General features: G+C 37.4%; 1 protein-coding gene across 1 annotated transcript in view; it reads right to left on the reverse strand.

Annotated features, from left to right (window-relative positions):
• The window catches only part of LOC136880733 (paired mesoderm homeobox protein 2), a 214,391-nt gene extending 203,972 nt beyond the window's left edge, over window positions 1-10,419 (reverse strand). Inside the window, exon 1 of the mRNA XM_067153321.2 lies at window positions 9,886-10,419. Coding sequence (XP_067009422.2) covers window positions 9,886-10,075 — 190 coding nt within the window. The 5' untranslated portion in view covers window positions 10,076-10,419. The remainder of the gene's footprint in view (window positions 1-9,885) is intronic.
• Between the last annotated feature and the right edge of the window lie 2,436 nt (window positions 10,420-12,855).

A 12,855-nucleotide genomic window follows, 5' to 3' on the forward strand; every position in this document is an offset into this window, starting at 1 on the left:
GCACTTTTGATCGGTTGTGAAACATGGGCGACTTCACCAACAGCTGTGCCTTTGAGAGGAAGGTATGGACTCGTTTACATCATGAAAGGAGGAAGGGAACGAAGTCTGAAATAGGACCTATACCAACGGTTTGGAAAGCCAGATAGATATCAATATAATGAGAGGAAGGAGGAGGCTGCAGTGGTTCGGACAACTCATCAGGGCAGAGGAGTAGGTACTTCACTCTCAATCGGATGGGAAACTCCCAAGAGGACGCTCAGGAACGCGTGATGGCAGCTTTAACGCAGGTGGAGACGACGGCCACGGAAGACGCGAGTCAACATCTGCAATAGCTACCTGCGACGCTTTTACCTCCCGTGTGATTGACACCTAGAGTACATTTTAAAACCTGCTATATGTATGTTTTCCTTTGTCGTCTGCCGTGAGATAAAGAGCAATAAATAATAATAATAATAATAATAATAATAATAATAATAATAATAATAATAATAATAGTTTTACGTCTCACTAACTATTCCTACAGATTTTGGAGACACCGAGGTACCGGAATTTTGCCTTCTGAAGTTTTTTACCTTCCGGTAAATCTATCGACGTGCGGTTGGCATATATAGCACCTTCAAAAACCACCGGACTGTGGCGGGATTGAACCCACCAACCTGGGCTCAGGAGACCAGCACTCAACCGACTGAACCACTCATCCTTTTGAACAGACGAGAGCTCCAGACAACGCGGAACGGTTTACATGGTAATGAACCAGCACAACTATCCCACGACACACTCTGGATCATGGGGTACGGTATCGAATACCCGTGCAGTCAGCTGACTTTTAACAATGCTTAAATGCGTGAGCTTCTCGTCAATAGAAGTAGTCAAAACTCCCTTCTTAATGAAAACATTCCTGCACTCCGACGTCCCTTAAGATCAATAGTAGCCTAGTTGACGTGAAATTAAACACTTAGTTAATAGTACACACGTGTTAGCCATTGAGATCTGTCTAAACAAACTCTCAAGTTTAGTTATTTAAACATCCTCTTATTCTGTGTTGTAGAATGATCTGTCTAATAGTTTTACATCTGCCTGTTGTCACTCTTGATGGTGATTGGTTGTTAGGGCTATTTGTCTGTGGTACAAACTGCGATGTTTCAGTCTCATTTATAGCTGGGTTGTGTGGAAGCTCTTGAGGTAATGGCATTCACAGAATGATCAGTACTTGGGTATGCGGAAGACTGTGCTTCTAGCACCAACGTCATAACAAGACTTTCTGGTTTACAACTCGACCTCCTCCATTTTGACATTTGGTGAGTGATATTGTTTGAAGCTTACGAATCGACCTAACCTTAAATCAGATAATTTACGAAATACTAAAACATGACTGAATGTTAGACGGTTCTCCACACCTTACCAGCTGCTGGTGGGGGACTGATGAAGGAGAGAAATACTGGTAGCACCGAGCTCGAGTAATTCTTAAAAGAATCTCAAATTGTATACTGTATATGATGATGCAATATTTAGAATGTTAGGCTAGTAGTATTTCTTGTATAAATTTCTTTCTATGGAATTGCTTGTTGTACTCTTGTTTTTGTAGTTGTTGTTGGGTAGTTAACTTTATTATCACTTGTAATATAAGCTCAAGTAGTAAATATTCAAGATAAACTTAAATATTATAACTAAGTGGTCCGCCTATTCAATACAATATATAATTCTCAAGCATTCAATATATTATACTCTCTAAGGAATGCATAGCCTATTAAAGATTTAACAAATCTTTCATCAAGAGATACAAATCAAGTGTGCTATTTACAACAATTGATCATTCAAGATTTTATAAAGTACAACAGGTATTTTTCAATAATATCATCAAGAGTACAATGAACAATTTGACTGTTTTATTTGTCAGATGACTTGCAATTATTTTAAATGTCGTAACCATACTTCAATATTTTAATGTGTCTTTACAATTTTAATAATATCTATTTTGTATTTCTGATATATTAATGTTAATTTATTACAGCTGATGATGTCCCTTAGGGGACGAAACATGTACTAAATATAATACATTATATATTGTATTGAATATGCGGACCACTTAGTTATAATATTTAAGTTTATCTTGAATATTTACTACTTGATTATAGTCAATACGGGATTAGTATTACTTGAAGCTGTTAAAGCTTATCACTTATAATGTAAGTTCAACCTATGGTATTGTAAGCCGTCGTGTTAAGCACTGGAGATACTTTATGTGTGTGTGAATTTGTATATGATGATGCTGGATTTTGAATATTAAACTAGTAGTATTTCTTGTAATATTATCTTGCTTGTTGTACTCGTTGTTGTAGTTGTTGTTGTTATTGTAATTATGTTTTAACTGACACTAACTGCTGGTGGGCGACTGATGAAGGAGAGAAATACTGGTAGCACCGAGCTCGAGTAATTCTTAAAAGAATCTCAAATTGTAGCCTATACTGTAGGCTATATGATGATGCAATATTTAGAATGTTAGGCTAGTAGTATTTCTTGTATAAATTTCTATGGAAATGCTTGTTGTTGCCACCGGATATTTCCCAATCGCGATGTATTTGTTAATAATAATAATAATAATAATAATAATAATAATAATAATAATAATAATAATAATCCTATTCAATGAGGAGAACTTCATAGTAGTTGAAACAAAAATACTATTTTGAGAATTTATTAAGGATTTATAAAGTTGAAAAACAAAAAAAATGCATTAAGTGGAGACAATAGAGAAATATTATTTTCAAGCAAAACGTTGAGTTTTGTTTTCTAATATTTAAAAAAATCTTTCCATATGTCCTCTGCCAGAAAATGCTTTTATTTTTAAATGCCGACGTTTTTAAATCCCACAGCACCATTTTTAAATGGCGCTGCGCTGGTAGCCTATTTAACTTTCCCCTGGTGCTCTGAACACGATCCCATCAGTCCTTTCTCAACGTCTCTACCAAAGATTGCTGCAGACTGTCTTCTAATGTAGTTTTAAAGAAAATACCAATATATTTAAGATTTTCACGAGATGCACTACTTGAAAGATGTACCAATGGGAAAAGTTAAGATCAAAATGAAAGCCTTCGCAGTGTTCTTTGGAAGAAATGTCCCAAAGAAATCCTTGTGTCAAGAAGAAAGCTCGAGTGCTGTAAGTGAGGTAAAACAGCTCAAGTTCTTCAGTCTGTCAAAGGAAAGCCGTTATCAGCTATGGACCACTAGGGTTACCAGCTGTCCCTTATTTATGATATACGGGATTTCCTGTATTGAAGGTCTGAAGTAGGGCCTATTGTTTTCAATATCTAAAAAATCTTTTCATGTGTCCTCTGCCAAAAAATGCTTTTATTTTTTAAAATGCCGACGTTTTTAAATCCCACAGCACACATAATAATAATAATAATAATAATAATAATAATAATAATAATAATAATAATAATAATAATAATAATAATAATAATAATAATTTGGCAGTGCTCATTCAGTAGTAATTTGTATGTCCTATCACATTCCCGTAAATCTTATAGACTATAGACCTAGTGGTACCAGTACTTTAAAGATAAATATCTAGAATACGCGAAATGTAGGCAAAATATCAACTGGTACCGTTTTCTATCCCCCCAAAACGGATCTTCGGGGCAAAGTGCCATTTTGCCTCCCCAAAAACATCTCGTAGATGTCAAGTCCCATTAAAACGTGAAGTTTGGTGTTCTTCGGAGGCTGCTAAGGTGTTAAATCTGGAGAAGCTGGTAGATGGTTTTATATCAGGAAATGAGATTAGAAAGCGGGCATTCCTTCAGAGAACTACATTTCCCAATGGAGACTGTTCAGGCGGTAGCCTACATCTGGTATCATGACTATGATCGAAACCTGTAGTAGGCGAGTGAACCGCCGGCGAACCTTTAGAATAAAGTGAAATCTAACCTAAAGAACTTCTACAATGCTACAATATATTATCTGGAAAACGTTTATGACTTTAGCGATGTTCATATTTTTTTCGCTATTTGTTTTACGTCGCACCGACACAGATAGGTCTTTGGTGACGATGGGATAGGAAAGGCCTAAGAAGTGGAAGGATGCGGCCGTGGCCTCAATTAAGGTACAGCCCCGGCATTTGCCTGGTGTGAAAATCGGAAACCACGGAAAACCATCTTCAGGGCTGCCGACAGGGTGGGGCTCGAACCCACTATCTCCCGATTACTGGATATTGGCCGCACTTAAGCGACTGCAGCTGACGATCTCGGTGTGTTCATATTTTTAAGAAACTAGAGGCTTTACATTAATTTGAAAGATGCATTTTCACGTTTTGAAGATAAATTCTTTGAAATTCACTGAAATTTGTTCAGCTTTTAATTTGGATAGCTTTTTTTGAAGAATAACATTGAATTACATACATAATTCTGGAGCTAGATATAGCCTACTTGTAATGATACTGATAGTAATCTGTGTTGTAATGTGAACTCAAAATGGGCGATTTTTTATTTTATTCTTTTACTATTTGATTTACGTCGCACCGACACAGATAGGTCTTAAGGCGACGATGGGATAGGAAAGGCCTAGGAGTGGGAAGGAAGCGGTCGTGGCTTTAACTAAGGTGTCAAAATGGGAAACCACGGAAAACCATCTACAGGGCTGAGGACAGTGCGCTTCGAACGCACTATCTCCCGAATGCAAACTAACAGCTGTGCGCCCCTAACTGCACGGCTAACTCACCCGGTGGGAGAATTTTGTCTCTAAAGTTAATTTAGATGCTCTTTCAAATATACTAATGTTGGTATCTTATGATCTAAGTATACTGTACCTGGTTCGAATGCCAATGTTGAAAGAGTTTTTCAATTAATAATAATAATAATAATAATAATAATAATAATAATAATAATAATAATAATAATAATAATAATAATAATAATAATAATAATGTTATTTGTTTTACGTCCCACTAACTACTCTTTTACGGTTTTCGGAGACGCCGAGATGCCGCAATTTAGTCCCACAGGAGTTCTTTTTACGTGCCAGTAAATCTACCGACACAAGGCTGACGTATTTGAGCACCTTCAAATACCACCGGACTGAGCCAGGATCGAACCTGCCAAGTTGGGGTCAGAAGGCCAGCGCCTTAACCGTCTAAGCCACTCAGCCCGGCTTTTCAATTCTTAAAAATAAACAGAATGATGAAAGTAATAGATGTTCAGCAACTCTGATAAAGTCAAAAATTCAAGTCTCACTTAATTTTGATTATTGTTATTAGAACTTTCATGACTTGATTAAGGGAGATTTAGCATTATTGGCCAAAAGTGAAGAAAATTATGGGTTTTAAACGTTTTATGTAGAAAATGAAACAGAAAAATACTACAACGTAATATACGGTAGTACAGTAAATTACATCTCAGTGTTTTCTTTTTGCTACTTCCTTTACGTCGCACCGACACAGATAGGTCTTATGGCGACGATGGGATGGGAAAGGCCTAGGAGTTGGAAGGAAGCGGCCGTGGCCTTAATTAAGGTACAGCTCCAGCATTTGCCTGGTGTGAAAATGGGAAACCACGGAAAACCATCTTCAGGGCTGCCGACAGTGGGGTCAGTGTTTTCTTGAGCAAATATTATGTCATATCGACATGACCTGTCCCTTACTGGAATTTCATAAACCTGGCAACCCTAGTCACCACCGAGACCAAAGGCATATCAAAGCAAGAAAATAACCTCAAAGAACAGCAAAAGGCTGAGATGATGGAAATATCAATGGAGGAGAGAGAAAGGGAGGCTGAAAGTCCTACCTATTGTGCAAAGCAGTTAGTGGAGAAAAATAATTTCCGTTGTATACAGGCACGTAGGACTATTTAGAAATATATATCGGGAGAAGTCTGGCGTCATTTGCCGAGAGTTGGTATTTTGCCTACATTTCGCGTATTCTGAATATTTATCTTTAAAGTACTGGTACCACTAGGTCAATAGTCTATAAGATTTACGGGAATGTGAGAGGACATACAAATTACTACTGAATGAGCACTGCCGTATTATTATTATTATTATTATTATTATTATTATTATTATTATTATTATTATTATTATTATTATTATTATGTAGTTGCAGTAAAGAATTTCAATAAGGATTTTTTAACTCAACAATACTATTTCTTATTTACATAAAATCATCTGAATAACAGACGAATAGGTACGCTATCCATCTTTTGTTTAGCTCACTGCTAACTGATATTTCATAATAATTTCTGAGTTATACATGAAATGTATAGGCTACATTCAATGTTTATTAATGGTTGTATGATTTATATGTTATTAGACTCTACAGACAATTTCAATTCCAGTGGAGGTTGATCAGCTAGTGACTTCAGCTAGCAACTTAAAGTATTCACAAATAGGCCTGCGCCTACATCAAACTTTCCTTTCGGAGGAGTTCTGGAACCCCCTGGACTTCCCTGTAAATACGTCCTTGACAGTAAACAAACTACTTTTTATTGTTTTCTTTTACACTTGTAACACAATTTTAGTTTCATAAGTGCAGTTTTGTAAAAAGATAGGCCTAGATAGTAGGCCTATGTCTGCTTCAAAATTAAGTGCGAATGAGTTCTTCTTTGAGGAGGGTTTGAAAGTATTTTAAACTATCAATCTTTATGGACTGAAACCCTGGATAGCTGTTTTGAGTCTTGTTGGTAGGGTATGGGAATGCGGAGAACGACCAGTGCGTCTGATTGTTATGGAAGGTACTGCTCAAAGGGCCAGTTGTGCTGCAATAGCACTTGTTGGCCCAGTGAGGAAAGCAATGGCAAACTACCTCACTCCTCATCTTCCCTAGTACGCCTCATTCTGGCGCCGCCATCGGTTGTTGCGTTTTCCCCGTAACAGCATAACCTTTGGTGGTGCTATTTGAGGATCCAACCAGCCACTGAGCTGATAACCTAACAGACAGACTAAATGTTGTTTTCACAACTATCAACCAGATACGTAAGTTAGTGAATTTGGTTTCAAACAGGAAAACGTTGTGGGGCAAGGAACTTATTGTTGCGAGGAAAGCGAAACTAATTTTAAATTAAGTTATTAGAAGTACAGTGATGACAGTTCGGTGACTCTATGTGCCGTGTATCGGATCACTGTATCAATATTCAGTAGGCCTACCGTGGACGGAATAAAATGAATCGAATATCCCTTCACTGGTGCAGACATTGGTATTACGCGCACTATAAAGAGCTAACAACATTAAAACTGCCTGCGTTGATCACACATTACGGTATATTACCATTATTTGTATGCGTATCAATATGCATGAGAAATTTGATGGTGGTCTTCCTGGTGGGGTCACATGTATTTTTAATTGACATATTTCACTTTTGACAGGAAGGCATGTGCAGATTTAGGTAGCTGAGAAGAGCCACGACAGAAAACCCTTGGTGTATAGGGCAGTTTTTCGGATATAGCACACAATTTGCAACATAGTATAAAGGCATTCATTGAATCAATTAGTTCCCCTCCCCCGTGTTTACTTTTTACACATTTTGTAATATTGACGTCATTCTGATATGGAAACAGGCTTGGTTGTGAAAACGCCCCTACCTTCAAAGGTACCGTATTCATTTTTGTTTCAAGCCTACTGAATCACTTGCTGTAACCTTGGTGCCGGTATTTTTGTCTACGTTCAAGTGATTGTAAACTTTAATCGGAGTAGTTCTGATTCCATCCAGCCGTACCACATATCGTCAGCAGGGGCAAGGACACCGGTTCTCGCGCGTCAACATTCAAACACTTCAACGTTTCGTTTTGGCGTTTAATGAGAACGACAGCATCAAGTCTAACATTCAGTCATTTTCTAAACCTATCCCTCCATTTTGTCTAAATCGGAGAAGTGAGTATTTCGTGTCTAAGAGGAAAGCACTCCTAAGCTTGTCTATATAGAGCATATCTCATCATTGCTTCCCTATAACAACATAACTTAACCTAAGGTTCTAGAGCCGATGACCTTGAAATTATGCCCTTAAAATAATAATAATAATAATAATAATAATAATAATAATAATAATAATAATAATAATAATAATAATAATAATAAAGGATCCATTCAGCGAACTGAAAATATGTTTCGACAAATACAATCCCTTTCCCCATAGTATGCATTTATAAGGTCATGTGATGAGTGAAAGGAACACGGTAAGCGGTCACAAGGAGTTTAACAAAAATTATATTGAAAGATAAAATTACAATCTACATAACTTATGTCTAAGCAAAATACTTAGGAAGTAACGAGAAAATAAGTATTCAAGTCTTCTACTCCACAGTTGCTTCTGAAGCACTACCAGGGTGCAAAATATCGAAATAATTATGATACATCAACAAGAAGAGGCTGAGAGATGACTAAAGTCACATTACTCGGTCATTGTGGTAGTAACTGTGGTAGTTGCGAAGCTAAGTAAAGGTTCTAGATTTTTTTCCGCGAAGCATCTTCAGATGAAGGCAGTGAACAATCGGAACATCCAGAAGTGCCCCTTACAGATGTTTCAGAGATTCTTCTGTCAGATAAGGAGTTTTATTTTGGGACAACAAAATGGAAGTGATTGACTGTTTTATTAATAAATAAACTTGAGGATTTGCACTTATCACACAAATAAATTCAAAGAAATGAACCAAGAACTGTGAAGGATTAACGATATTTATAGTGCCATGATTGATGCGTATTTTTTTATTTTTTGTATTTTGTGATAAAAAGAAGCTACAGTTTGATCATCTGCTCTTGTTTCGCCATATTCTACTGCCATTGCAACTTGAAAAAATAGGGATCATTTTGAATTCGAGATTCGGGTAAGTGCGGTATGTGATATTGTTTAATTCGATTTTTTTTTCTTGTTCCTTCAGATTCGAATTAACCCATTCTACTACCATAGCCGAGAAGTGGTATTTCCTTTGTTGATAGAGACAAGAAATCGCAGTCTGGAGTTAACATTTTTGTGCAAGAATAATCGAGGAAATCATTGTCTTCATTTAATACCGGTAATTCAAGTTGCCACGATTTATAGGGATGCAGTGTAAGACTGTCACTATAATGACGGATCCATTCCAGGCTACGCGAAGACTACCCAGCAAGCGAATTTTTCCTATCGTATTCCTGAACTGATTTCGCGAAAAACAAAACAAAACAACAATAATAATAACAACAACAGCAACAACAACAACAACAACAACAACAACAACAGAAACACATCAGAAATGGTTGGAGCCGATGACTTTGGTGTCTTCAGTCCCGAAATTGGTGGAAGGGGCGGGGGCAAGAACAACAGTATTTTTTAATTACAGTACTAGGAACATATTCTGGGATTCCACTATGCTGTGACTCTGATTAGGCTATGTGCGACTGCTTTAAAATGTATATTCACAAACACAATAAATATATGTTCAATGAAATAAATAAATAACTAGTAATAATGTTATTTGCTTTACGTCCTACTAACTACTTTTACGATCTTCGGAGACGCCGAGGTGCCGGAATTTAGTCCCGCAGGAATTGTTCTACATGCCAATAAATCTACCGACACGAGGCTGTCGTATTTGAGCACCTTCAAATACCACCGGACTGAACCAGGATCGAACCTACCAAGTTGGGGTTAGAAGGCCAGCGCCTTAACCGTCTGAGCCACTCAGCCCCGCAATAAATAAATAGCTAAATAGACTATCTGAAATAAGAATGTCATTGAATTATCAATTAATTTGTCAGTCTTTGAAAGAATTGAGAACGAATGACCTAGGTAGAGGTATTTTTACATCTGAGAAAGATAGCTCCCTCGGAACTCTGTTTCATTAGTCATATGGCACCATGTAATGGACATTCAGATATTTCTGTCGCACTCGTTAGCAATACACAAATTAAAAAGCTCTGCTTACCTTCACTGCGATCGTTCTCCGGGTGATGGCCACGTTTACCTCCAGGTGTTAATTCCTCCAGTTCCAGCAGGCTGCTGACCGAGAAACGGCGAGCGTTCTCTGTGCCTGAGACGCCGGTAGCGCCTGGCGCCCCGGGGTACAGCTCTACCCCCTGAGCCGGGAACCCCAACATGCCACCGTAACTCATCATCACAATTCAGGCTTGGTGGTAGCTACAAGAAACATCTACCTCAACACCAACTAACAAGAGCTGTTCATTGAGCAGACTGACTAGATATCACCATATCAATTAATGAAATTGTCAATAGAATTCAAAAACAGTAGGGAAAAAAAAAAAAATACTGACGAACGAAATTACAGATACCGCGTTTGTTCTTTTGGCAGTTTATTACACAGGAAATGATTTCCCCAAATGTTTTAGTCCGAACTGGGCGAAGATATTCTAAACTGTTCGTTTAAGACGTCCTGTCTCATTCGAAGGAGATGAGATACGATAATTAGATGAGGATCAGTAGCAGTTATATTTTCCATAACGTGTACTTGAAAGACACATTATAAATATGACTATTTTTCTCTAATTCTCACATGAAATAGTATTCTAGAAATATTTACATAGAAATGTTAATAAACCGTAGTGTAATATCAGGTGTAAATATGTTTCATTCAGAGCGCAAAGTACCTGAAGTTCGATGCTTTAATACACACGTATCACCAATTATTCTTCTGGTCACCTCTTGACTGATGTTTTTCCGCTACACACATTGTAACGTATCTACGGTGGTGAATGATGTCGACTTACATTAGTTCATTCAATTTGTTCTGTGGACGAGTAACATACGCTTATTGTGCGAGTTACCACTAATCTAATAAGTAAATTCATTAATTCGTGCACCTCGTGTTGAACTCCCACGAGACAGTTCACTCTCCGCTGCCTGGTAGTTAACTCAGTGAAAAGAGGAGGAGTTTCTACTTTTCTGAGAGAGGGGCTACCGCCAAGTTCTCGCCGCTCAACAGAGCCCACCCATCCCACACCAGAAGTTGGTCTTGACTCCGCCTCGTCCCACTGGGGACACGCCTCCCCATGAGAGGCTTACCAAAAGGAGAAAAGAAAACCCATTTAAATGTAAGTAATGCGCGTGTCAAATCAAATTACAAGAGAGGGTATAGTTTACTTTATGTAAAAACACACAAGAAAATACAAGTAGGTTTCTTTTAAAAAAGAATAATCTATTGAAAAGGCGGTAATTTGTTATTGTTATCACCAATTAAATGTTTATGATAATTAATTTTCCAGTAATTGATTTCGTCAAGACGTTAATGCTCCCTATCTTTGATACTCATCTTAGAGACACCAGATGAATTCATCTTCCACACGCCTAATCTAATCAAAGAGTGAAATAAATTCTATTGAGAACGAGGTCCCGAGAGTGGTTTAAGTTATGGAATAAGCTCGCCAGGATGTTGGAGAGCGGTTCGTAATTGGAAGCGAAGTCTTCGGTCCATCGCCTGCCAAAACATCGTCTGTACATCAAGCACCACAGAGTAAGCTCGCACTTTATACATGGATCATGCCAGGGAGCAGAGAAACAGTAATTCGCTCCGAGGACTGTAAGTAAGAAGACGTATTCACACATCACGCATGATTCTAAACACAAGGGTATACAATACAATTACTTTATTTATTTATTTATTTATTTATTTATTTATTTATTTATTTATTTATTTATTTATTTATTTATTTATTTATTTATTTATTTATTAACCACGCTGAGTGGCTCAGACGGTTGAGGCGCTGGCTTTCTGACCCCAAATTGGCAGGTTCGATCCTGACTCAGTCTGGTGGTAATTGAAGGTGCTCAAATACGTCAGCTTCGTGTCGGTAGATTTATTGGCACGTAAGAGAACTCCTGCGGTACTAAATTTCGGTACCTTGGCGTCTCCAAAAACCGTAAAGTAGTTAGTGGGACGTATTATTATTATTATCACTTATTTATTCATTACAAAAACGTTTTTTCCCAAATAGTGATAGGGTTTCAAGGAAGCATATTGCAGCAGTAGCCTATTAACTTATAGACTATAACTAAGAATACAATTTTAATTAGTTAATAAACCACGGAAAACCACTTCAAGGATGGATGAGGTGGGAATCGAATCCTTCTCTACTCAGTTGACCTCTCGAGGCTGAGTGGACCCCATTCCATGCCTGTATCACTTTTCAAATTTCGTGGCAGAGAGGGGAATCGAACCCGGACCTCCGGGGGTGGAAGCTAATCACACTAACCACTACACCACAGAGGCGAATAATAATAATAATAATAATAATAATAATAATAATAATAATAATAATAATAACAATAATAATAATAATAATAATAATAATACAATTCTATGGACATATTAAAAGGATGGAACCAGAAAGGCACGTCAACAGGATTCTCACTTTCCAAGAGAACAGGAAAACGCAAGTCCACGTGTGATACAAGTCCATCGGGATCTAGAAAAGTGTGGAATTAGGGCAGTAAACATACGAGAAACAGAAGTCTTCAGAAGAAACGTTGCGGAGGCGAAGGATCTGTCCGACGAGAAAACGAGAGTATTGGAAGAAGAAAGCAACAACTTCACCGAAGAGTAGATATGAGCCCCGTGGTCCTCAGTAGGCCTAAACGAATAATAATAATAATAATAATAATAATAATAATAATAATAATAATAATAATAATAATAATAATAATAATAATAATAATAGTCTAATAATAATAATAATCATAATAATAGGAGGATTCAACGTTCCGGCAAATACTACCCTGTTGTCAAAGATTGTGAATTGTGGAAGGTTAGTCCCTCTACACCACACGAATCGTAAATTAATACATTATCCAGTCGATTTTAAGCCCTCTTAAATGTCTCGATAGATAGCCTATTTGCTTTTTGCGATTTACGTCGCACCGATACAGATAGGTCTTATGGCGA

The sequence above is a fragment of the Anabrus simplex genome, chromosome 1, assembly GCF_040414725.1.
Source record: "Anabrus simplex isolate iqAnaSimp1 chromosome 1, ASM4041472v1, whole genome shotgun sequence".
Lineage (NCBI taxonomy): Eukaryota > Metazoa > Arthropoda > Insecta > Orthoptera > Tettigoniidae > Anabrus > Anabrus simplex.